The sequence below is a fragment of the Eptesicus fuscus genome, chromosome 1, assembly GCF_027574615.1.
Source record: "Eptesicus fuscus isolate TK198812 chromosome 1, DD_ASM_mEF_20220401, whole genome shotgun sequence".
In the NCBI taxonomy this organism is placed as follows: Eukaryota; Metazoa; Chordata; class Mammalia; order Chiroptera; family Vespertilionidae; genus Eptesicus; species Eptesicus fuscus.
The window spans coordinates 6145663-6172697 of NC_072473.1; the positions used below are offsets into that span (position 1 = coordinate 6145663).

A 27035-nucleotide genomic window follows, 5' to 3' on the forward strand; every position below is an offset into this window, starting at 1 on the left:
AAAAAATAATTAGCATGTTAGCTCTTTATTATATAAGATTATCTTCCCCCCTCCCTGCCCCTCCCCCCCTCCCTTCATCCTCCCTCCACCCCCCCCCTCCGCCCCCCGCACATGACGGGCCCACTGGCACTTTGGTGAACATGCTGATTTCTCAGGACAAAGTCCCCTTTCCCTGAGAAAAATGCACATAAGCAGTTGAAGGAGCAAATCCCAGCGGAAAGGGGTGATGGCTGGGGGCCCAGGGCCCAGGACTCAGAACTTCAGCGGGATGACCGGCCAGTACTTGGGCCGCTTCCGGTCAAAGTGCTTGTTAAAGCTCAGCTGCACGGCGGCCTCCATGGCCTGGATCTTGGCCGCGCTGTCCCCGTACAAGCGCTTCATCTCGGCCTGGCGCCGCTCGCTGGGGCTCTCGGAGGGGGGCTCCATGGAGCGGCGCGTCTTGTAATACAGGTCGTGGTCGGCGTTCACATAGTCCTCCAGGCGCTGCGCGTCCAGCTGCTGCTGCTGCCCTGAGAACAAGCCAACACGGTCAACTGGGGTGAATTCAGGTTGCCAGACGTGCAACGGGGGGGCAGTCCCCCAAGTCCCTTCGCTTTCCCTTTCACACTGAAGCCACGCCCAGCTGTGCCGGCTGAGATGTTCTCTGGATTCTAAGGCACTACCTCGTTATGAAGCTCCTTGTTCCCTCACCAGGGGGCTGTACGCCGAGAGAAATAGCAACAAGCCACAAGGAAATGCGCCACCCCAAACCACCCAACATCTGCAAGCAGCCCTGAGAACACCTGGGCTCCTCTCCTCAGCCAGCAGCCAGCTCACATCTTGCCCAACCAGGAAGGGCAGCCGGGGCTCGCTGGGTTTTAAACACCGAACCAGGCCTGCAGGGACAGGCAGGGCTTCCTGGAAAGGCCAGTGTTGCGAGAAGTACTCTCCACCACGGGAGAGGTGGTGGCAGAAAAACTGAATTTAGGTAATCCAGAAAGAGCAATGGCCACCATGACTCTTCCTTCCATGCATCTAAAACACACTTATCAGCCAACAGGAGGTCAAGTGATTGAACACTTGCCAAAGGTACGCGGGCCGAACAAGGGGAATTCTGCGAATGGATGGGAACCCTCTGTGGTCTAATCTTCCTGCTACATTAACAAAGCTAAAGAGGTAAGGAGGTAGAGATAACTTCGGTGTGCAGGCTGATGCTATGAACACCTAACACCATCGGCCACTTGGCCGGGTGTCTATGTCCTCGCTATGGGATCTGACTTTTCACTGCTCAGGTTGGCTTAGGCTCCATTTCAAGTGCCATCGTTATACACTGAGTGGCCAGATTAGTATGATCTCTGAACTGTGACGTAATAATCTGGCCACTCAGTGTATATCCTACATAATAAAAGGCTAATATGCAAACTGTCCCCTCGACCAGGAGTTTGACCAGCAGGCAGGCCAGCCAACCACCCACGTCCCTTCCCCTTGGCCAAGCTGGCCGGACCCCACCCATGCACGAATTCATGCACTGGGCCTCTAATATGTGTGTGTGTGTGTATATATGTGTGTGTATATATGTGTGTGTGTGTGTGTGTGTGTATATATATATATATATATATATATATATATATACATATACTGAGTGGCCAGATTATTATGTGTTCAGAGATCCTAATAATTTGGCTACTCAGTGTATGTTTTCATTCCTATTAATTTAAATGAGTTCTTACCCCGGCTGGGTGACTCGGTTGGAGCATCACCCCATACACCAAAATGGTTTCAGGTTCAATCCCCAGTTGGGGTACATCCCCAGGTTGTGGGTTCGATCCCCGGTCCGGGCGTCTATGGGAGGCAACCGATTGAGGTTTCTCCCTCACATTAATGTCTGTCTGCCTCTCTGTCTCTCTCTCCCAATTCCTCTAAAATCAATAAACACTTCCTCGGGTGAAGATTTAAAGTAAATGAATGAATGAATAAATAAATGGTTCTTATAAAGCAAGAAATATGTATTCAATTTATTCTCCCCCTCTCTATTTTTTTATTATAACAAGTACTAATATAACTTTTATTCTTATGTAAATAAGAGCATAAAATATCAGCAAAACAATGCTGCAGAAGGTAAAATTTAGCCTATTACATAGATTTTTGTAAGCGATGGTCAAGAACATAAATTGATAGCAGAACGCATCCATCTGTAGCTATTGTTGCTACCAAGAGAAATGCTACCAAATAAGGAGTGAAGATGGTTGTAGGGGATAAAACAACACCATAAACCATTCTTTTCTGGTTAAAAGCAGCAGAAAGAAAGGTTAATATGGGTCGCCAGGAGGGACAAAAGTGAGGGAACCAAGTGTGCACAGAAAGATGTTTATATGGCTATGCACAGTCCCGCTCATAAATCCTGTTCTTTATAAATGACACCTTGGACTAGGCGGGAAGAGTTTTATAAACTTGGAAACATTATTAAAAATGTGGCCATTTCTATCTTAGCACATCTGCAGTTCATTTTCACATAAGGAAGCAATGCACTGATATGCCAAACGAATGTCAAAATGAAGACCATATCCCTGTTACCTTATCCAGGGAAAAGATATCATTGACTTACTGTGAAACGCAGACCTAAACCAAAATACTGACCTAATATGGAAATGAATGGGAGGTCAACAAGCATTTGTTTCTCATTCTCAGGCTTGCTGAGAAGTTTGAAACATCAGGATGTAAGTTGTCCAGTCCTCATGGGTGTTTAAAATCTATTCCCCACCCTGCCTCTGAAGGACTACTCCTCTGAAGGCCTGGCATTTCCCCATTAGCCAGGGAAGAGAGTCCCACCTGGGAGAGCCTTGGCCCCATTACCCATCCTTGGGCTCTCCTTTTGTTGTTGGCCTGCAGGACACAATCCCATGTGGGTCTGCTGGGGCCTCCGAGCCTCTACATCTAGAGGACAGAGATTCCCAGGCCACAGTCCTTTCACTCTCAAGTTTGTCCCTAGACTATCATCAGCCTTCTCAACAGATTAAGTGACACAACAGATGTTCCACTTCCTGTCTAAATCGAAGTCTCTGAGTTTAGAAGTTTGAATAAACACTGGACTCCTCGCTATCTTAGTAAGTGTTGCTCTCTGCTGTTAGGATATGTGAATTTAACCTTCTTACTTTTGCATCTAGAGTTTTCTTTTCCTTATAATTTAGCATGGTTATAATTATGCTTCTTTCTGCTACTCTTCTGACAAAAACTGTCTTACCAATATTAAATTGGTGTCATAATTCTATGTTGAGAGACATTTTCTTTTATAAAAATGAATATATTTTTATTGATTTCAGAGAGGAAGGGAGAGGGAGAGAGAAACATCCATGATGAGAGAGAATCATGGATTGGCTGCCTCCTGCACGCCCCCCACTGGGGATCGAGCCCACAACCTGGGCATGTGCTCTTGACTGGAATCGAACCCGGGACCCTTCAGTCTACAGGCTGACATGCCAAAGTGGCTAGGGGTCTAGAGACATTTTCTTACTGTTGATATCTGGGGATGAAATACTGTTCACACAAAGCAACCCTAGCTGGCAGTCTATGAAGCCTGTGCAACTTTCCAAGTTTGAACTCGGCTCATGGGTTGCCACCACTGGGTTTTAGTTCTTAACAAAGTGAGTTCACACATTGTAAGAATAAAAGACAGTCCTCTGCTCTGTTCTCTACTTGCAGCTCCTTCCCACCCAGCCTTCCTCAAGAAAACTTAAGGCCCAACTCTGTTCCCTCCCTGCCCACAAGAAGTCTAAGTTTCCGGGTTTCCTGCATGGATTTAAGGGGCAGGAAGGGGGAGGGTCCCTGTTGCCTTTTTTTACCTCTACCCCCAGTCCCAGGAGGACACAATGCCTGACACACAGCAGGTGCTCAGGAAATGATCGTTGAGAGAAAGTATGGACAAAGGCCATACATTATTTTTCTGTAAACAACTGTTTCTTCCAGATGCTGTTAAAGAAAAATGATGACAACCCAGAGAGAGAGAGAGAAACAGATGCTGAAATCACAAAAGGTGCTGGGTGGAGCTCCCCTACAATAGAACCTCAGAGCCTCTAGGGGAGAGGCTGAGGGAAGAGCCAGGGTTGGGGACTGATCTTGTTTCCTTACATTTGAGTCACTTCACCTCCGCTTACTCACACAATGAAGAAAAATGTTCCAAGGCTGGACTACAGATTTGAAAACCAGCCAGCTTAAACCAAATACCCTCAGACTGGCTGAAAGTGCTTTACTGACCTAGGTCCGTAGTCGGCAAACTGCGGCTCACGAGCCACATGCGGCTCTTTGGCCCCTTGAGTGTGGCTCTTCCACAAAATACCACGGCCTGGGCGAGTCTATTTTGAAGAAGTGGCGTTAGAAGAAGTTTAAGTTTAAAAAATGTGGCTCTCCAAAGAAATTTCAATCGTTGTCCTATTGATATTTGGCTCTGTTGACTAAGGAGTTTGCCGACCGCTGACCTAGGGGATCAAACAAGCCTTATTCTGATTCTGTTTTCTATTTGTTGCTTCCTTCTTCCCACTGAGAAGGATTCTCAGTCACTAGTTTTTCTTCCTGTCAAAACAAGGTGAGGGCTTATCCAAGCAGATGGAGAATCAGCTGACTGAAGCAGAGAAGGGGAACGTCACACCTCAGACAGACTGAACAGGTGCCTTGCTGCGGAGAGGTGGGTCATTTTTACTGGAAACAGCTGTGGGACTCGATGTTACAAGAGGTTTTTTCTTGTAGGATATTTGGTCATGGGAATTTGTTTGAATACAAATCATACGCCGAAACCGGTTTGGCTCAGTGGATAGAGCATCGGCCTGCGGACTCAAGGGTCCCAGGTTCGATTCCGGTCAAGGGCATGTACCTTGGTTGCGGGCACATCCCCAGTAGGGGGTGTGCAAGAGGCAGCTGATCGATGTTTCTCTCTCATCGATGTTTCTAACTCTCTATCCCTCTCTCTTCCACTCTGTAAAAAATCAATAATAAAAAAATCATACTCTTTTTATATTCCAGCTTTAAAACAGGGTTGTAGCTGAAACCGGTTTGGCACAGTGGATAGAGCGTCGGCCTACGGACTCAAGGGTCCCAGGTTCGATTCCGGTCAAGGGCATGTACCTTGGTTGCGGGCACATCCCCAGTAGGAGGTGTGCAGGAGGCAGCTGATCAATGTTTCTCTCTCATTGATGTTTCTAACTCTCTATCCCTCTCTCTTCCTCTCTGTAAAAAATCAATAAAATATATTTAAAAAACAAAACAAAACAGGGTTGTAGTGGGTTGACTAACGTCCTCCCAAAATTCACATCTCCCTGGAACCTCCGAATATGATCTTATTTGGAAACTAGAGGCCCAGTACACGAAATTCATGCACAGGCAGGGTCCCTAGGCCAGGCCAGCGATCAGGGCCAATCGGGGCCTTCCGGCTGCTGGCTGGGCCCCCCGCTTCCCCAGCTGTCAGCTGCCGGCCAGGGCCTTCCTTTGCTCTGTGCACATCATAGTGAGTGATTGAACTCCCGGTCTCCCAGTTGAACTCCCGAGGAGACACTGCATATTAGGCTTTTATATATAGAACTAGAAGCCCGGTGCACGAAATTCGTGCACGGAGGGGGATTGTCCCTCAGCCCAGCCTCTACCCTCTCCAATCTGGGATCCCTCTCACAATCCAGGACTGCTGGCTCCCAACTGCTTGCCTGCCTGCCTTCCCTAACCGCTTCTGCCTGCTAGCCTGATCACCCCCTAACCACTCCTCTGCCAGCCTGTTTGCCCCCAACTTCCCTCCTCTGCTGGCCTGGTCACCCCTAACTGCCCTCTCCTGCAGGGTTGATCACCTCCAACTGCCCTCCCTTGCAGGCCGGGTGCCTCCCAACTGCCTTCTCCTGCTGGCCATCTTGTGTCCACATGGGGGCAGGATCTTTGACCACATGGGGCAGCTATATTGTGTGTTGCAGTGATGGTCAATCAGCATATTACTCCTTTATTAGATAGGATAGCATCTTTGCAGATGTGATTAAGGGAAGGGTGGAGATGAGATCATACTGGATTAGGGTGGACCCTATCCAATGAGGGTGAAGTAGAGAAGGACACATAGAGACACAGGGATAAAACCATGTACACCTGGAGGCATGGGTTGGAACTATGCTGCCACAAGCCACCAAACGCCAGGAGCCAGAAGAAGCTGGAAGAAACAAAGCCCAGGAGACTCTGGAGGGAGTGTGGTCCTGCCAATACCCTGATCTTGCACTTCTGGGCTCTAGAACTGTGAGAATAAATTTCTGTTGGTCTAAGCCATCCAGTTGGTGGTAATTTGTTAGCATCCCTGGGAAACTGTTACAGGGGTAATATATACATAGGGTTAAAACAAGAAAAGCAGTCAGTATTATACTATTAAGGAGAAACTGTACTGGATTCATCTGGGTTTAGGATATAGAATGGTGATATTTTTTGCTTGAGTCTATAGATTTACATGATATTGCCAATAGAGACTTATGTCCATAAAGGAAAAAAAATCATGGGAAATGACTTGGACCCCAGAGAAGCCCACGGAACAGGGAAACATGCATTCATTATTCCACAAATTATTAGCCCATAGGCAGAACATTTTGGAGGACAAAACACTAAGACAAATGAGTGCTGAAGAATGTTATTTTCCCTCATTTTTTTCAGCATTAGCATGTCTTTCTGATTATATTCTCTGCTACGTTGCTAGAATTAATGATCTTAGAGCACAACCGAGTGAAAGCACAGACTTGTTTTAGATCATGAATGCCCCCTTTCTGACTTGTCAGCAATACACCCAGACACAGGTGCAGATCTGGAGCCATTTCTGATGGGTCTGCCATCCTCACCCCACATCCCTCACTCCATGACAAATACAAGCCAGTGGACAACCACCATTCCTACTTTTAGAATAAAAGTGCATTTCCATCCCTCCCTTCCACTTTTCTCCTGCCTTTTGCGTGTTTTTTCTCACTGATTGGCTTTATGCATGTCTGAACAGCTGGACTAGATGAAACACACGCGAGGCGGGATTATGCTCAATCAGTATTATTCCACACTTGAGTCTCATTGATTAAACCACAATGGCTCACTAACTACAGGGCTGTAACCTTCGCTATATCCTTTGTTTTCCATAGAGGGTGGATGGAAGGGGGACCAACCAGATAGGGTTCCAGCCAACTGACAGAGTCTAAACCTCCTTACTCAGGTAGACGCAATCCAATGGAGCAGATGTTCCCATCAAATGTGTGAAGAACACATCTGGACCCTTTGATAAGAATAGCACTTTGTGTGCTAACTGGGGGTGGCCTTACCCCCTTTTCCTTTCTCTCATTCCCAATTGACCCCATCCCTCAAAGCCTAAAGCACATTCCAGCTGCCCACAATTACCCTGTGGAGCTCCTCCTCTGACCACCAGGGTCACTGGCTCTACCCTCATTTGCAAAAGTAACCATGGACCACACCATAGATGGCTCTTGTAGGTGTCATTTTTAATTTGATTTATCTCCTCTTCCCTTTGATTTAACTGGGTTTGCTCTTTGCGAACAGGTCCCTGCTTTGACCCACCAACTAGCCCCAAAACACGTGATAACCATCTGACTGGCTGAAGCCGGAGACAACAGGGGCAGTGTTTGTTTCGAAGGGCTTTCTTCTCTATGGGGAATGATAACTGGCACGCATTTTCCCTCGAAGAATCAGGACTATACCCTTGCAGTCGCAATCGATGGTTATTTATGCCTAAAAAAATGATACTTTTCTTAACCTAACAATAAAGATTTTCCCTAAGAAGTAGGTGAGAACACAGCTGACCTTTCAAACTTCACAACTGTCTAGTTTCCTGTAAGTAATGTTACCACTGAAGTTTTAAATAATGGAAACATCTCATTTGGAAATGAGGACATAATCAAAAGCATGCCTGTTCCCACTGCACAAAAGTTCTTTATCCTTTTTTTTTTTTTTTGCTCTTATCATCGAAATATGGTAAATTAGAGACTAGCTGGAAGAGTAGTAACCACAGGCAAGAACATGCTGTCTCGTCTGAAGGATTTTATCCTAAGAAAATATTAAACAAGATTCAGCGGATGAAAAGCTAAATCAAGTTGAGCTACGTTTTCCCTTGCTGGTAAGAGTTTATAAAATTCTGTGTTCTCTAAATGATTCATATTCAGAGTTGAATTTGCCCTTAATGATGAAGTAGCTTCTAGCGGTTCAAAGAGCAAGACAAAACAACTTCAAGCAAGTATTCACACTACGCAGGTCCCTTACCGCTTTATGAAGCATTTCCCGACTGTGTACAGGACTAAACCGCCACTGTTTCTAGTGAAGGCAACGGACTGGAAAGCACCCTGGGCATGCAAATCACTTACATCTGAATTCCATCATTCATTACTGCTCCAAGGAATGCGTATTCATCCTATATGCGGATTTCACCAAAAGTGCTGGTGAAAAAAAGAATGCCGGTGAACCACTGCCCATTATTTTGTTATTGGGGGTGCAGGGCCAAGCCCTGACAGCTACTTCTAAGGGACCAAGGCTTTAGCAGTGAGATTCTCACCCTCGCCAGACAATTCTCACGCCTCTCGGGGACTTCATAATGCTTTCAGGGCAGACTGCAGGACACAAAAGCAGAGCAGAGACGCTAGGGCAAGTAGTTTTGAATTTTGCTACAAGTACACATTTTAAAAAGCACAAAGAAGTGGCATCTCAATGTGTTCAGTGCTGTTATTAGTAATGGGGGGTGGGTTCGTTTTTCTGGCCCAAGTATTTTACTTTAGTAAGTTATGTCGAGCAAGAATGTCCTGGCAACAGAACTAAAAGTTGTGTTAATGACTACATGGACTAAATTGTGTTAGAGACTAAATTTGACAAGACACCCAAATTTATTTCTTTTATGTTTTGAATATTTAATTATTAAATATTGTGATCAATTTAAGAGTTTGGTAAGTGCTGCCTAGAGCAGAAATATATGACTTTTTGGAAGTCAGAGAGCAACTTTCTCAAATATATACAGAATCTGAATCAAGCACTAAGCAGGACAGTTACCTGAATAAAACCAGTTTATAGTTAATAATCCACAATCAAAGATGAGTTATTAGCAACTAACCATGACAAGTAACATTTCTTGGGCACTGAGTTTGTACCAAGCATTGTTCTCTAACTTTTCTCTTATCTCATTTAATCTTCATAATTACCACCCCATTAATTAGGATCCCCATTTCACAGCTGAGGAGACTGAGGCACAGAAAGGTTAGGGCAGGTGGCCCCCAAGAGGTTAAGAATCTCTAGCTACTATGTGGTGGAACCCTGTGACTTGAGTGGTTCTGCCATAGCTGCCTCTGTATAATCTATAATAATAAAAGCATAATATGCAAATCGACTGAACTGCGAACAGGGGAACAACCTTCTTCCAGACAACCTTCTAGACAAAGCTGGGACTGCAGCCTTGGAATTGAGGCAGTTGCTGTGGCTGCGAGGGAGTGATTGAGGCAGCTGCGAAGGCCTACTCTTGCACGAATTTCGTGCATAGGGCCTCTAGTGTTACCAATAATAATGTAAATACTGGGGAATAAGGTTAAGGATGAAGGTCGTAAGGGTTTTCATAAACTTCCCTTTTAAAATATATTTTTATTGATTTCAGAGGGGAAGGGAGAGGGAGAGAGATAGAAACATCAATGATGCGAGAGAATTATTGATCAGCTGCCTCCTGCATGCCCCACACTGGGGATCGAGCCCACAACCTGGGCATGTGCCCTGACTAGGAATTGAACCCTCACCACCTGGTTCATAGGTCGACGCTCAACCACTGAGCCACTCCAGCTGGCCAAAGCTCCTGTTTTTGTTGGTTTGCTCTCTAGATCATGGGAAAGCAAACATACACCCCATTTTCTTCACAGAGATGGTAAGACCTTTCCAGTTCCCTTTATGTCCCCCTCCTGGACTGCATTTGGGAAAAAAGACAATTCTCTCAGGGCAACTGTACATTTTCCTAGGGCCGCCATTACAGAGCACAAAACCTGGTGGCTCAGCACAATGGGCATGTTCGGTCTCGGTTCTGGAGGTCAGAAGTCCGAGCTCAAGGGTGGGGAGGGCCGTGCCCCCTCGGCAGGGAAGGTGCTGGGGAAGGATCTGTCGCGGCCTCTCTCCTAGTTCCTGGTAGTTCCTTGCCTGGTGGCAGCACAACTCCCGTCTCCACCTGGCGTTCTCCCTGGGTGTGTCTGTGTCCAGGGGTCCCCTTTTTTACAAATACATCAGTCACACTGGGTCAGGGCCCATCCTAATGACCTCATTTGAACTTGATTATTTCTATAAAGGCCCTATCTCCAAATAAGGTTCCATCCTGAGGTCCAGGGTTTGGGGAGGTGGGGGTTGGGATTCCAATATATCTTATTTAAGGGACACAACTCAACCCATAACAGCAATGACAACAGTGCAATTTGGAGCCTTGAATGAAGATGACTTAGGAATACTATCAACCAAAAAAATGAAGTTCATCAAGTTCATACAGCATTCCAAGCCTAGCTCACTTTGTAAAATGTCTCACAGAACCATAGCAAGTTTAGCACTTTGTGGGGTAAGATTTCAACACCTCTGATTTAAGGCTCATAATTAATAACAAAATACTTTACTCGTTCATTTAAAATAATATTAAGTGCCAGGCTCAATGTAGCAGATAATTTTCATTACTTTTTTTTAACCTACCTAGGATTCTGACAAAGGCAAGAGGAAGGAACGAGGATAGTTCTTAACCATATCTGTAACTGAACTGCTCACCCTGGAAGAACACATTTCATTATTTTCTGTTCATTTCATTCATATCTATTTTTTTATTGAATAACTGTATCAGGTTTATTTTACATTAGAAGCCCAATGTACGAAGATTTGTGCAAGAATGGGCCTTTCTTTCTTTGGCTGCCGGCCCCGCCTTTCCGCTCCGGCCTCGCCTTCCCACGCTGCCCAGAGGCCCTGCGCGCGGCTGGGGCGGTGTGCATCACCTGCGTCCCACACCGCCCCCGGCCACTTGGCGCCTGTGTATGCAAATTTACCCGCCATCTTTATTGGGTTAATTTGCACACTCACTCCTGATTGGCTGGTGGGCGTCATGAAAGTACGGTCAATTTGCATCTTTCTCTTTTATTAGTGTAGATTAGCAGATAAGTCAAAATGGCCTCTCCAATAACTGGGTTTGCTCTCATCCTTAATTGCAACTTTCATCGTAAAATTATCAATCTCTTGGGGAAAAAACATCTTCTGGTAAGGACAACAGAAATAAGCTCCACCATCATCATATTTTCCTTTTCAAAAGTAACAAACAGCATTCCAACCAAATGTGGACATGGGCCAATGCCTCCTCTCCCTCACACATCAAATGGTTATTTTGTACGTATTTTGAAAAAAGGTAGACTTCCTTCTTGGAGCTCAAGGAAAGAAATGTATTCTATGTGTATTGTAAGTGCTGTTTTAAAAATACTTCTTTGGATATACTTTCTAATGCACACCAAAGAAGTCAACAGTTTAATCGAAAGAAGGGAAGTAAAAAAACACACCTGAATGAATAGTTTAGAGAAGGAAGAATGACGGGCAAAGACACTAAAGGGCGTGACGCTTTATACAAAGCTCAGTTTCTAGATCAATAAATGCTAGGCCATCAATATGAAAATATGATCATTCAAAATGGAAATGAAACTCTTCCCAGACATCCATGTTTCTGTTTACTAAACATGATAGGCAAACTGTCATATAATTAGAACTCAATATAAACAATATTGAGACTGGCTACTGATTATAATAGAAAATAACAGATATTTGTATATTTATTAGAGACACTTAAAATGTAAGTGATCTGATAACTTCAATAGTAAGGAGAGCACCAAAAGCAGTTATAGTTCTCTGTAGTCAGAAACTTAAAAAAGAAAATCCCTGCTTTCTGACTGAAGATATAAGACCATTATCACAATTCTCTAACCCCTGGGAAGACAGTCTCAATGCAGGATCAAATCGGAAAATTTAAGTAAGTACTAGGCATTTTGTTCTATTTAGGTTCAGACTGATCTCTACTTTGAGGGTAGGGAGCTTAATATTTAAGAAAGGGCAGGTCTGCAGTACCAGGGAAGGCTCAGAGCCGTGTACCAATGAGTTGGCAACAGTATTTTAGGAACCCAGTTGTCTTAGGTACAAAACCCAATCCCTAAGTTTGTGCATGAGCAAGGAGCACAGGAATTGGAGTCAGGCAGACCTTGGTTTGATTCCTGATAGCAAATTATTAGTTGTGTACCATGGAATAAGCCAAATAACCTTCTAAAGGTGCACTTTCCTCATTTGTAAAATGGGTTTAGTACCTCGAGGGACTATAGTGTAGATTAGGGAACACATGCGTGCACACATGTACGCACACGCATATGCACACTCCATCTGGCGGAGTCTCTAACATTCATTAAACGTTAGAAATACTACTGGGTTAAGCTTTGTTCTAGAACTAAAAAGAAAGTCCTACATAAAAATAGCTCTGGAAACTAACATAATTGAGGTGCAATGTCACCATGGCTTTTCCAGGCCTGTGATTGGGTTTGGAATAGTATCTGCACCCAGTTGAGGAGTTAGAAAAATGTATAGATTGGGGGCGATAAAACTGCAGAATGCAGGGCAAGGCAAGGGAGCATGTGAAGGCAGCTCTGCACTTACGCCGCTCCTCCCTGTGCCTCTCCGTCTCTGCGAAGTACTGGCGGAGCTCCTCGGTGATCTCCATGTTGCTCAGGTCATACTCCACCTCATCCTCTGAGTCGGTCTCCGCCTCCTCTTCTGTGGTCCAAGATTGGTCTTCGCTCGTGCTTTCAGGAGGACGCTGCCCAGACCTTGGAGAATGTGAATAACCGCAGTGGGAGTCCTGGGAGGACAAGTGATGGTCATAGAAGGACTGAGGGGCTCTACCTTTGTGAGCATAAAAGCCCTGGGGAAGACCTCCTGGAGTGAAGTACCAGGGGGAACTGAAATAAGACTCCACGGCCTTCCGATAGGCATTCTGGTGGCTTCGCATCCAAGCCATTGCTTGATAATAATGTTGCCAGTATCTTGCATATACTGGATGACAGGACCAAGGCACAGTAGTTTCCGATGATGTCGTCTACAAAATAAAGGGAGGTGTAGGCTAGGCATCACAATTCATCCTCAAGATGTTTAATCAACTTATCAACACAAATCTATTGAGTATCTACTAAAAACCTACTCTACTTTAGGATGCGGCTGGCCAAAGAGGGTATGACAGGTCCATGCCCACAGTGGAAATTGAGTGTATGCACACCTGCCCTGAAGTATGTGTACATGAGGTATGCACAGGATAATTAGCTTAACGTTATGGCTGTAAAAAAGTGGGACACAAGCTAATAATGATCATTTTTAGACAGGATGCAGGGAGAGATAAGGACTGGACATCTATCACCTTCGCCCTTTCTAGCCACTGTAGTTAAGCAACTAGTTCCCAGTTTGAAATGGCCTGCCAAGAACCACATGGACTAATGAAATGGCATGTTTTCTGGTCTCCTCCCTCTCTACCCCCTAAATGCCTGCTGGCCCAGCCTATTCCTCAGTGCCGGGGACAAAGATGTTGAGCAACGCACCCAGTGGTGCTTTTTTCATTTCTGATGTATTTCTTTGGTCTTCTCCATCATGGAATGAGAACACCAAGATTTTAAAGACTAAAATTTACCTTTTTCTCTTAGAAGTTAAAAAAAAAATCTTACCTTTGCTGCCATCTCTGATTGTGAAAGTCCAAATGGGCACGGGAACTAGGAAAGACCAAGCACAGGGAACATCTGGTCAGGATAGGTATGTGATGTTCATGGCTATTTTGTAGTTTGCCAAGCAGCTTCTCATAGGGTGCCTCTTGCCCAGTACCATGCCTAGTCTTCACGCAACTTACCACCACGGGACCCTGGCACCTGGGCATGACCTTGTGGTCTGAAAAGGAGGGATCTCCTGAGGTATGATTAAGTGGCTCAAGGGACACTCCACTTTTCAAGTACTGGTTTCCCTAATTTTTGTTTTTCAATTACAGTTTACTTTGCAGTATTATTTTTGTATTGGTTTCAGGTGTACAGCAGAGTGATTAGGCAATTATGTACTTTACAAAGTGTTCCCCCTGATATTTCCAGTGTCCACCTGGCACCGTGCATAGTTATCGCAATATTATTGACAGTATGCCCCAAGCTGTACTCTACACCAGCCCTATTGAAACACACGCAAGATGCCCCCGGTAGCATAAAGGTCACTACCTTAAAGTGCAATGACATAGAGATTTAACAACAGAACTTGATTCCCTATTGAAAATAACCATGTAAATAGTAGTTAGTATGTATATGAAATATATAGAGTATGAACTAAAGTTGACAGCTCTTATTTTATGTACCAATTCTTAACTCATGCCAATGTCTATTTAAATTAAACTTGCATGTCCCTGAGACTTGAATAGAATAGAGTTCCTCTTGCCAACTCACCAGAAACCTTTGTTGGGTCTTGGGAAAGCCCTTCTGAATAAGACATCTTCCAGCCTGGGTTGTACCCTGCTCTTTAAGTCCCCTCAATGGACCTTATTTTGGTTTGGGTTGTGATAAGCACCTCTCAGCCAGCGTGTGACATCACTCCGCCCTTTTGCAGGAGGAGAAACTTCCATGGAGGCTCTTCCCGGAGCCACCATGCAGAATGCCTTTGCCCAACAGCCTTGCTCGGCCCGGATTTGCTCCTTTCCCCACTACTTCAGTGCTCGTGACTTACTGATATGACAGGAAATACCTAAAGGTAAAGTTCAATCTGCACCTTTTACAACCTATGTAAAACAGACTTATGTAATATTTTTCCTTCTGCTCACGAGTTCAGAGCTACTAAAATGACAATCTATATCAGAATGTACTTTAAAAAGTTAAACAAAAAAATAATACCCTAAAATGCATGAGCATTTAAGCATCTGTTAGACCTGTGGTCGGCAAACTGCGGCTCGCGAGCCACATGCGGCTCTTTGGCCCCTTGAGTGTGGCTCTTCCACAAAATACCATGGCCTGGGCGAGTCTATTTTGAAGAAGTGGCGTTAGAAGAAGTTTCAGTTTAAAAAATTTGGCTCTCAAAAGAAATTTCAATCGTTGTACTGTTGATATTTGGCTCTGTTGACTAATGAGTTTGCCGACCACTGTAGTTAGACGAAACCACTAACACAATGTGTTGCTAAGCAGTTAATTAGGAGTTGAAACTTTAGAAATCAGATACTGAAAGAGTCCTATTTTTCCTAACTTCACTCAATAACAGAATAGAATTAAAAAATCTCCAAGCCTTAAAAAATAAAATTGACTTATTTTGTAATCTCGATCAGATGTTTCACTATGGGTAATGTTGAAATTGAGATGGTAAAATGACCACTTCTTTTAAGATTTAACCTAAAGGAGAATAATTTGCATTCTTTTTAAATATAATAAGCTTTCAAATAGGGTATTTCCAAGAGGGCTGACATGACCTCCTGTAAATTTATCTTAAACATAACCCACACTTCTTTTCTTTTTTTAAAAATATATTTTATTGATTTTTTTACAGAGAGGAAGAGAGAGGGATAGAGAGTTAGAAACATCGATCAGCTGCCTCCTGCACACTCCCTACTGGGGATGTGCCCGCAACCAAGGTACATGCCCTTGACCGGAATCGAACCTGGGACCCTTCAGTCCGCAGGCTGACGCTCTATCCACTGAGCCAAACCGGTTTCGGCAGATAACCCACACTTCTGTTCACTGTTCTAAATTCAGAAACACACACATATGCAGTGAATGTAAATGGGAAAAAGGTTAACAGATGCAGTGAAAATGTAAGTGCACATTCAGTCCACATTACTCTTAACCATTTGTACGCCATAAGCGTCTATAGATGCAAGCGGCGGACCATATTGTGGCAGTTAACCAGTTAAAGTAGAATTTAAAGGTTTCCTAGTAAAACATGAGCCATTATCTGAAAACCTGGCTAACTGCTATGTGCTTTACAGGCTACTGAAGAAATCTAAAACAGTCAATACAATTCAGGGGCTAACCACCCAGAGAAGTAAAACGAACCCAAAATGAAATTATGGCAGAAATCAGTGCCCGTTTGAGTGCTAAACTGGAAGGTGCAGCCTTTAAGTGCTAATTACCTGCAGCCAGTTTTCATCTGTCTATCACTGACACCCGAATCGCCCTCTGAGAGCCTGCAGCACCTAATGGCATTAAAGCGAACTCCATGTGTGTCTTAATCAAATTTGTTTTAGAGATTCACAAGTAGCCTAGGAATTAAGTTAGAAAAATCGAGGAGACATCTGCATATCTTCTGAAGAGTAAGCGTTTTGAATCCAGACTTCTAGCCTTAAAAAACATACTTAGGCCCTAATCGGTTTGGCTCAGTGGACAGAGCGTCGGCCTGTGGACTGAAAGGTCCTAGGTTCGATTCCGGTCAAGGGCATGTACCTTGGTTGCGGGCACATCCCCAGTAGGGGGTGTGCAGGAGGCAGCTGATCGATGCTTCTCTCCCATCGATGTTTCTAACTCTCTATCCCTCTCCCTTCCTCTCTGTAAAAAATCAATAAAATATATTAAAAAAACATACTAAGAACCAGATTAATGTGAATAGTACTTATCCCAAACTGACAGCCTCGAATATGTAATAAACATTATTGTCACTGAACACTACTATAGACCTCAGAAAAGCCTGCCTTTATTTAGAATTGGGACAATCCAGCCTGGCTTTAAAGTAGCAGTACCAATAATCTGAAAATGCACGAGATGGTGTCCGAGAGGCTCCACTTTGCAGAGTGAGAAGTGTAGGCAGATGTGATAAAGTAGGCAACTGCTTGAGAAGTTCAAGTGTAATCCATCATGCTCACCAGGCTGCTAAATGTCAGTGGCTGTGATTAAAAAGAAGGGGGCAGCACTAATTTGAGGAGAGATTACTTATTTATGCCTTTAATTCAACAAATAATTCGAGAGAAGGGCCGCCATGGTACACTGCTTTAGAGATCATGCAAGGTACACTGACCACTTCTGCAAGGCAGACACCAGGACAATGAGCTGAGATGATCGAAGAAAGCCGATTTCAGCATTTGAAGCAGAAGCAGCTCTGATTCAGCCCAGTGTGCCGCCTATTTCTAAGTACACCAACGAATCAGCTGAAGCACTAGACCAGTGGTCGGCAAACTGCGGCTCGCGAGCCACATGCGGCTCTTTGGCCCCTTGAGTTTTTAGCAAAGGCCAGCTTAGGAGTACCCTAATTAAGTTAATAACAATGTACCTACCTATATGGTTTAAGTTTAAAAAATGTGGCTCTCAAAAGAAATTTCAATCGTTGTACTGTTGATATTTGGCCCTGTTGACAGAAAAGAGGAATTTATATTAATGATGGGATACAGGCAACTTTGTCCTCAATCTTAGTCTGTGCTTTCTGCATTGGTATGGACAGACACTAGGACATTCACAATCACATCTGCTGCCATCCTCCAGCAAGTTCAGAGGCCTGGGGCTGTATGTCAAATATGCTAATTTCATCCTTGGCTTTATTATTCCCCTCCCCTCAAATTCCAAAACCTATGTATAATATCCTCTTACATCTTATTTGTAAGATTCCTAAAATCCTACAGATAGTTGCTTAAAAATAGTTCCTGAGAATGACAAATTAATCAATCTCTGAAAAATTAAATCAGATAAAGGATAGAAAAACACATAAAAAGGAATACCAGCTTGCATAGAGCTTTATTATTATTACTAGAGGCCCAGTGCATGAAATTCGTGCATGGCGGGGGCGGGGGGAGGTCCCTCAGCCCAGCCTGCACCCTCTTCATTCCGGGACCCCTCAGGGATCGGGCCTAAACTGGCAGTCGGACATCCCTCTCATAATCTGGGACTGCTGGCTCCTAACCACTCACCTATCTGCCTGCCTGGTTGCCCTCAACTGCCCTCCCCTGCTGGCCTGGTCACCCCTAACTGCCTCTGCCTCGGCCCCTGCCACCGTGGCTTTTTCTGGAAGTATGTCCAGTATCATTAGCATATTACCCTTTTATTAGTATAGACTAGAGGCCCAATGCACAAAATTTGTGCAAGGGGCTCAGCCCTTGCAAGCCCCGGCTGCCTTGGCCGGCCCTCAGAGCCCCTTACAGCCCTGGCTTCATCCGGAAGATTATCCAGACGGTTGTCTGGATGGTCGTTCTGTTGTTTGGTCTCCTTAGCATATTAGCTCTTTATTATATAGGATTAGCTCACTATTTCCAGTATTACTCTTGGTATTTTATGGCAGCAACTTTTTTTTTGTAAAGGGTCAAATAGTAAAGATTTTGGGCTTATGGGCTACATACAGTCTCTTTTTTCAATTGAAAAGAACAACCCTTTAAAAATGTAAACACCATCTTTAGCTCGTGTGCAGTACAACAGAAAAGCTGTGGGCCAGTGGTCAGCAAACTCATTAGTCAACAGAGCCAAATATCAACAGTACAACGATTGAAATTTCTTTGGAGAGCCAGATTTTTTAAACTTAAACTTCTTCTAATGCCACTTCTTCAAAATAGACTCGCTCAGGCCGTGGTATTTTGTGGAAGAGCCACACTCAAGGGGCCAAAGAGCCGCATGTGGCTCGAGAGCCGCAGTTTGCCAACCATGGCTGTGGGCCATCATTTGCCCACCTATTTTATGTGCATACATCATTAAGATACTGCCCTCAATATGCTGAGCATCCTTATTGTTCCTCACTTTCCACTTGGAAATCACTGGAAAAACTTCGGATTCTCACACTTAAACTTGAAATAAGACGAGTGGAAGCAAGAGAACTGGGATTATGATCAACCCCAGTGTTGGTGACCAGTTCCTAATATTTGGAATAAAAGAATCCCCTCCATGACTAAATAAGCAACTTGAATCACTTCTTAAAGATCTACATAGACATTTAAAGACTTAATTAAGAAAAAAAAAACACCTTAAACTCCTGCAAAAACAGTATCCATCAACAGGACTTAAGAATGCACATGCAGTGCCAGGATTTCTGATGAACACTCTACCAGCTGCCGTGAGCGAGACAGTGGCCCAACAAGGACGGGGAAGCAGGGAGAGTTCTCACTGTCTTATCACTGGAAGAAGGAATCCGCATCCTTCCCTGCTAGCTGCACCAGTTAGCTCCCAAGGGAAGGGTCCTGTCAACTTTTCAAAGCTGGTTATTCTTTCTACGCACAGTGCTTCAGAACTGAATAAAAACACCTGCGTTTCTGAAAGGCCAACATTAAAATAATTCCAGACATTATGGCAGCGCCACCATCAGACACCACTACCATTTCAAAGGAAAGAAAGCTTATGGTTGCAGCAGACTTAGATGCCTTGTCAGTGGTCTTTAATTTTCTCTTCCATTCCCTACCTCCCTAGGAGTGTCTCCTACTCTATCATAGCACATTTTGTGGACTGATGGGATGATGCAGCTGAAAGAAAAGAGATTGGTAATGTCAGGGCAGGCCGGGATCCACAGCACTACCAACCGGGCAGCCCTCCCCCGTGAGTACAATGGCATAATAGTCACTACCCAGCTGAGCCCTGGCAAGTACAGAGACCGAATTCATTGTCTGTCCTCAGCCATGAGAGAAGGAAGGAATAAATACAGCATTGAGGTCATTCACTGAACACTGCCGAGACCCACAGACAAGACAGTGCCTCTGAGTCTTCAACAATCTATTTTCCTATAAAGCCTTTCTTGAAAAATGCACTCATTCTTCACTGAATCTGCTTATCCTGGAAAAGACATGTTTAAATGCATAAATATACATGAATAACAACAGACAAGAGCTTTGTAGTTTTCAATGGACACACTGTGACTACTTCCATCAAGTGATTTTGAAAATTTCACAAATAAGTAATGCGGCATTGTACATCTTCTTTTCCTTGTACATTTATATTCTTATAAATATAGGATCTAGGGTGTGTCATAGCAACCAGATAAAAAAAAATAAGAGCACAAATTTCCCTCAAAACGATAAATCTGTAACTGGATTTTCCTCTCTGCCTTCCTTTCCCACTAGAATTCTGAAAATTAAATCAACGAAAACTCACCTGCTTTGATTTTTGCATAGGAATACACAAAAAAGGCAGTCATTAAATAAGTTATGCTGGTTAAAGTCCTGAAAGTTGTACCATTCCTATAAAGCTCCCTCGGATCTGATTCTCTGAGTCAATGAGATAATTTCAGGATCTAATTAGGCCTTCATTACAAGGCAAAAGGAAGGAGGGGGAGTGTCTGCTGGAGATTGTTCATAATAAACGAAGATATGGTGAGAAATCTGAATTACATAAATTGAGTCATGCGGTTCTAAGGAATCTCTGTGTATGCCGTAATAACCCTATCGGAGTGGACGACTTCCAATAACACACACTGGTAGGAACCTCCTCACCTAAGAGAAGTAACACAATGAGGTTTTTTTGAGAGCACTGTTTCCTGCCCTCTCCCCAGCAGCTAGTAAGGCTGGCAAGTTCATCTGGCTCCCTCCTGTGGCTTTGCATGGTCCCTGCTCAGTGCTTTGGACTTCAAGTCTGAATGGTCTTCTACCCTCCACAGCCCAAGCTCCACCTCTCAGACACAGGCCTCCCACAAGCATATAGGCTTCCGAGTTCAGCAAGGCCACACCTTTCTGTCCCTAACAGCCACCCATAGGCAAGGGAGCCCACAAGCAGTTTTATTTCCTTATTCCCTCACCCCCAAACCCCAGTTTACAGTCTTCCGGATGTTGCAGTAAGTAATGTCACAAAGAAACATAGGCTGGGGGAAGGAGGAAGACAGAAATGATGCAATGAATTCTTTTTAACGTGGATAACAGTCTACCCACAGAATAGCATCGTTTAATTTGTCAGCAAGAGTGATGGATTTGTGAATGGATTTATTTAAAAGTTCACCAAATGGTGTTGGGAAAATTGGACAGATACATGCCAAAAAATGAAACTAGACCACCAACTTACACCATACACAAAAATAAACTCAAAATGGACAAAGGACTTAAACATAAGACAGGGAACCATAAAAATACTAGAGGAATCCACAGGCAGGGAAATCTCAGACATATGCCGAGGAACTTCTTCATTGATACTGCTCCTAGGGCAATGAAAACTAAAGAGAAAATAAACAAATGGGACTACATCAAAATAAAAAGCTTTTGCACAGCAACGGAAACCATCAATAAAACAACAAGAAAGCCCACTGCATGGGAGAACATATTTGCCAAAGATATCAACGATAAGGGTTTAATCTCCAACATTTACAGGGAACTCATACAACTTAACAAAAAGAAGATAAAAAACCCAATCAAAAAATGGGCAACTGACCTAAATAGACACTTTTTGAAAGAAGACAGAAGGAAGGCCAAGAGACATATGAAAACATACTCAAAGTCACTAATCACCTGAGAGATGCAAATCAAAACAACAATGCGGTACCATCTCACACCTGTCAGAATGGCTATCATCAACAAATCAACAAATGACAAATGTTGGCGAGGATGCAGAGAAAAAGGAATCCTCGTGCACTGCTGGTGGGAATGCAGACTGGTGCAGCCACTGTGGAGAACAGTATGGAGTTTCCTCAAAAAAACTAAAAATGGAACTCCCATTTGACCCAGTGATCCCACTTCTAGGAATATATCCCAAGAAACTAGAAACACCAATCAGAAAGGATATATGCACCCCTATGTTCATAGCAGCACAATTCACCATAGCTAAGATTTGGAAACAGCCTAAGTGCCCATCACCAGATGAGTGGATTAAAAACGGTGCTACATCTACACAATGGAATACTACGCTGCAGTAAAAAAGAAGTTCTTACCATTTGCAACAGCATGGATGGAACTGGAGAGCATTATGCTAAGTGAAATAAGCCAGGCAGAGAAAGATAAACATCACATGATCTCACTCATTTGTGGAATATAATGAACAGTATAAACTGATGAACAAAAACAGATCCAGAGACTGAGAAACGTCGATCAGAACGTCAAACCTCAGGGAAGGTGGGGGTCGGTGGGAGTAAGGGGGAGAGATCAACCAAGGGACTTGTGTGCATGCATATGAGCCTAATCAATGGACACAGACAACAGGGGGGTGGGGCATTAGTGAGGGACCGGAGGGTAATGGGGGAATAAGGACACATATGTAAAAATAAATAAATAAATAAATAAAAGAAAAGTTCACCAAATCCCCATGCGACTAACGTCAGAATCACAAGTGAAATATGAGGACACCCAAAGAGAAGTTACCCTCAGACTCATAAACACAACAGGCAATAAGAGAGCTGAAAACTGGGATAACTGGGGACATAATAATACAACTCATAAGAAGAAACAGTAAGATCTCTTCACTGTAAGTATATCCTTCATGCAGTAAAAAAACCTAGTGTGATCATAAAGGATAAGTGTTGAACAGGCAGGTAATACAAGTGCAGAGCCTACCAGCAACGCCCATGGCTAGTTTAAAAGTGGTTAAGACCATCAGCAGATTTCAGGAGCCTTATTTCAAACTTTACTTCTATAAATACATACACGGTGATTTCATGTTGATCTCTCTTTTCTGAATGTGTACAGCATTCATTATGCCCCCCTCATTTGGATGTTTAATCAACTACCTGCAGGCATGGATTCGGCAATCTACTTCTTTTAAATTTCCTATTTTTCTTCCAGCATAAAAATCATGGCTAATATTTCCTTTCCTTGGATGCTATTGGGATCGTCATTTCCTGATAACACGCTTTCCTCCTACCTCTACCCTCTCTAAAATCACTGAGTAGCTAGTCACTCAAATAACTCTGACTTTATCATAAAGCTCCAATTTTTTTTCAGAAAGCGTAAGTTATTTAAATAATGTTTTCAAAGGTATTCTCAGCCGAAACCGGTTTGGCTCAGTGGATAGAACGTCGGTCTGTGGACTGAAGGGTCCCAGGTTCGATTCCGGTCAAGGGAAGGTACCTTGGTTGCGGGCACATCCCCAGTAGGAGGTGTGCAGGAGGCAGCTGATCAATGTTTCTCCCTCATCGATGTTCCTAACTCTATATCCCTCTCCCTTCCTCTCTGTAAAAAAAAACAATAAAATATATTTAAAAATAAAAGATATTTTCAATTTATTTGACCAACTATAGTTATACATTCTTCACTTTTTTCTCTGTCCTGCAGCTGGATTTCCTATTGTAGATCAGTAGTTCCAGGAGCTCTGTAGCTAGTTTGAAAACTCTGCAAACTCCAGCCTACATGTCCCATTTCCCCCATCCCTCTCATCTCACATTGTCCTTCAATGGTGGACCCTAAAAGGTACAATAATCTTTCACCCTCTGTCCAAGTTTTAGAATGAGAAGTTCTCTCTGGAGCGTTACTTTATATAGTTTCCCAGCAGAGCAAGGAGCACACACAGATTTGCACACCTTACAGTGAACTTGCCTTCAGCGATGCCCATCCAAAGTTACTAACAATCTTTCAAAATATACAATTTTCTGTTTGCATTGCCACCCCAAAGGAACTGTTAATTTTATAAACTATATAAGTACACATTGTATGTTGAGAGTAAATAGCCCCAGAAGTCTTATTTGTGTTATGAATCTTTAGTCTGGACTTTCGAGTAATGCTGTTCTGACTTCAGGTGCAAGACAGCGGAATCCAGAACCTAGCCTGTGAAATAACTTTAAAAATCATTTCTGAAAAAAAAAATTGTTCAGAACCCACTGGTTTGTACCAAGGAACTCTCTGGATTTCAAAGCTAAAGGGTACTTCGTTGGCTACCGGTTTAATTTAACTACTGAGTAAGAAAAAAGCGCAAAGGCATTCTCCATCTCCACGGGTAAGGTGCACGCACACAAATGTTCTCCAGATAACTTCCACTTACACCCCCGACTTCCCAGAGGTCAAAGTGCGAGAGAAAAGAAAGAAAACCCAATTTTTTAAGGAGATGGACCAATATCCTCCTCATCCCTCCAAGAAGAAGGCTGCCCCGGGCGACCTGATGTTTAGATACTGGGCTGGACGGGCAGTCCGAATTCCCCTTCCAGATCTAGCTTATCACAATGTTCCTGGCACATCCGAATCACAACGGGGAACTTAAATAAAAATACCGATGCCTGGGCCCTACTTCTAGGGATTCGAGTGTAACTGATCTGGAATGGGGGCCCGTGCATCAGCATTCTGAAGTCACCCAGTGATTCTGATGCACGTGCCAGCGGAGAGGTCTGCAACCAGCCCCTCATCACAAAAAACCAGCAATGAGCTAGGAATCTCTCGGGCCTCTGGCTCCACCTTTCCCCGCGGGACAATGACTGCGACAACGTGACAGCCCGGCCCTCGGCTCTCGGGGCCGCAGAGGAAGCCGGGCTCCGCTTCCCCTCCCAGAGAAAACCCAGCCGTCCCCGGAGTCACCTCGGGCTCCCAGCTGGCAGGTCCTGGGCGGTGGGCGGCAGCGACCGACTTCCCCGGGTGGCGAGTGGGCGGAGCTACCGCCACGCGACTAGACGTGAGCTTCCGATTCGCCGCCCCGAGCGCCGGAAGTCCCGCCCACGCCGCGGTGACGCCACTTCCGCACCGCGTTCCGCACCGCGCTGGCTGCGGGGCGGCGCCAAGAAGGGTCCGCCCTTCGAGTTGAACGTGGGAGCGGCTGAGGGGGCGGTGGGAACGCACCCCGGTCGCGGCGCTAGGGCGGGGACTCGGACCGCGTGGGCCGGTGTAGCAGGGGTGGGGGCAGGCGAAGGTGGTTTTTGCGCGGCCCCCGACCCCCCCAATAGTTCATGGCTTTAGATATTTCGCTCTTCTCAAGGGAGGGTGGTCGAGGCTCAGGGGAAAACCGCCCGGCTTTGGGAATAGTCATCCGGAGAGAGAGAGAAACATCCATATAAGAGAGACACTCTATTGGTTGCCTCCTGAACGCACCCACCCAGACTGGGGCTGGGGGTTGAACCTGCAACCTAGGCATGTGCTCATGCCTGGGAATCGAACCAGCAACCTTTAGGTGCACAGGCCAACACTCTAACCAATGAGCAACACGGGCCAAGGCTAAAAACCTCATTTTTTAATAGAGCATGTTAGGGAAGGGCTATTTTGAGCGCAATTCTAGCGCTTAGTTTATTGACGTCCCTGTGCCTCAGGTCCTGTCCCATAACGTGTGTGAAAAATACCTAGGGCGCAGTGCCTGGTGCGGTAGAGCAAACATATAGTGCCTATTAACATTATTTTTATCACAATCGTTACCAGCAATTCTTGCCCTGTTAGTATCGCAGAGAAATCATTAATAACCAATGTAAACCACTCGAAGTGTAGGAGGCGTATTTTTTTCTGGGGTAACTTGGCAAAATGTGGCAAGAGCCCTAAAAGGGAGCATACTCTAGTCTTAGAATTTTCACATCTGGGAATGTATTCCAAGGGAAAACATGAAAACTGGATGCTCACTGCAGAATTATTTTAAGAAGTAAACACTGGAAACAAATGCCTCATACAAGGAGATGGCTAAGGGAGGCTAAATGAATGGCGTGGACGTTATTACCATGCCATTCTTGAACCATTGAAGAATCACGTGGCACAGAAGAATATTAACTTTAACAAAGATGTACTGCATGCCTACTACAGTTATTTTCAAGTATTATTTTATATCTGCACTGTCCACTGTAGCCAGTCAACACATGTGGCTATTCACAGCTTGGAATGTGGTAGCTGAATTGAGATGTGCTGTAAGAGTAACTTACACAGAGGGTTTTGAAGAATTAATATAAGAAAATATAAAAATCTCAATTTTTTTTTGTTAATCCTCACCTGAGGTTATTTATTTATTTTTTTTAATATATTTTATTGATTTTTTACAGAGAGGAAGAGAGAGGGATAGAGAGTTAGAAACATCGATGATAGAGAAACATCGATCAGCTGCCTCCTGCACAACCCCCTACTGGGGATGTGCCTGCAACCAAGGTACATGCCCTTGACCGGAATCGAACCTGGGACCTTTCAGTCTGCAGGCCGACACTCCATCCACTGAGCCAAACCGGTTTCGGCATGAGGTTATTTTTTTTTTTTTCATTGATTTTTAGAGAGAGTGGAAGAGAGGGTGGGAGGGGGGAGAGAGAGAGAAACATCCATATAAGAGAGACACTCTATTCGTTGCCTCCTGAACGCACCCACCCAGACTGGGGCTGGGGATTGAACCTGCAACCTAGGCATGTGCTCATGACTGGGAATCGAACCAGCAACCTTTAGGTGTACAGGCCAACACTAACCAATGAGCAACACGGGCCAAGGCTAAAAACCTCATTTTTTAATAGAGCATGTTAGGGAAGGACTATTTAGGTAAAATAAATTGTATGATTAAAATTAAATGATCTTTTTATTTTGAAACTGGACACAATGGGTCCCAGGCCACCTGTCACTACTTGAGCCAAATTAAGCAGAGACAGGGTTGAGTCATATATGAGTGTTTATTCCAATAATGCAGGCAGTATGGGAGAGCAATGGTTACCCTGGAAATTCTGCTCAGAGCCCCGCCCCTCGCCCCTCACTTTTGGCTGGTTATGTGCACAGGAGGGAGAAGATAGCTACCTGCAGCTGCGAGCTGCAAGTGTAATGTGGAAAGGGGAGGATAGGGTCTGTAGTCAGGCCTGCAGGAGCTCAAAGTCCGATAACAAGGTAGCTAATCTATGATGTTACAAATGGCTCAGCCTGGGGGATAGAGAATGGTCAGCCTTCCTGAGAAAAACAACCAGAGGCGGGGTCAGGGGTCTGGGTACAGCAACCAATCAGAGCTGTCCTGTCCTTGGTCTGTTCTCAAAATGTATTTCTTTTCTGAGTAATGGACTCATCAGGCATCTTACTAGTATCTTTTTTCAGCTTTGTTTCATCCTCCAGCTTCCCAGGGTCTGTAAGGAAACTTCTCATCTATAGCTAGTAAGGTGAGTAATTATCAAACAACCGTGGCTCTATTCTTACGTGCCCTTCCCCTCTACCTCTTTAACATGGCTAGTAGGACATTTACAATTATATATGTGGCATGCATTATGTATTTATAAATGCCTATCGGACAGTGGTATTTATTTACCGGATATAC

The 27035-nt window shown here is 44.3% G+C and overlaps 1 protein-coding gene across 1 annotated transcript; it reads right to left on the minus strand.

Moving 5' to 3' along the window:
* Nucleotides 1-110: 110 nt before the first annotated feature.
* GEMIN8 (gem nuclear organelle associated protein 8) lies at nucleotides 111-24439 on the minus strand. Its single transcript, XM_054715505.1, has 4 exons — nucleotides 24371-24439; nucleotides 13707-13751; nucleotides 12652-13090; nucleotides 111-509 (listed from the first exon to the last, which is right to left on the minus strand). The coding sequence occupies exons 2-4, from the start codon at nucleotides 13716-13718 to the stop codon at nucleotides 253-255; spliced, it is 708 nt and encodes a 235-aa protein (XP_054571480.1). The 5' UTR covers nucleotides 13719-13751; nucleotides 24371-24439; the 3' UTR covers nucleotides 111-252.
* Between the last annotated feature and the right edge of the window lie 2596 nt (nucleotides 24440-27035).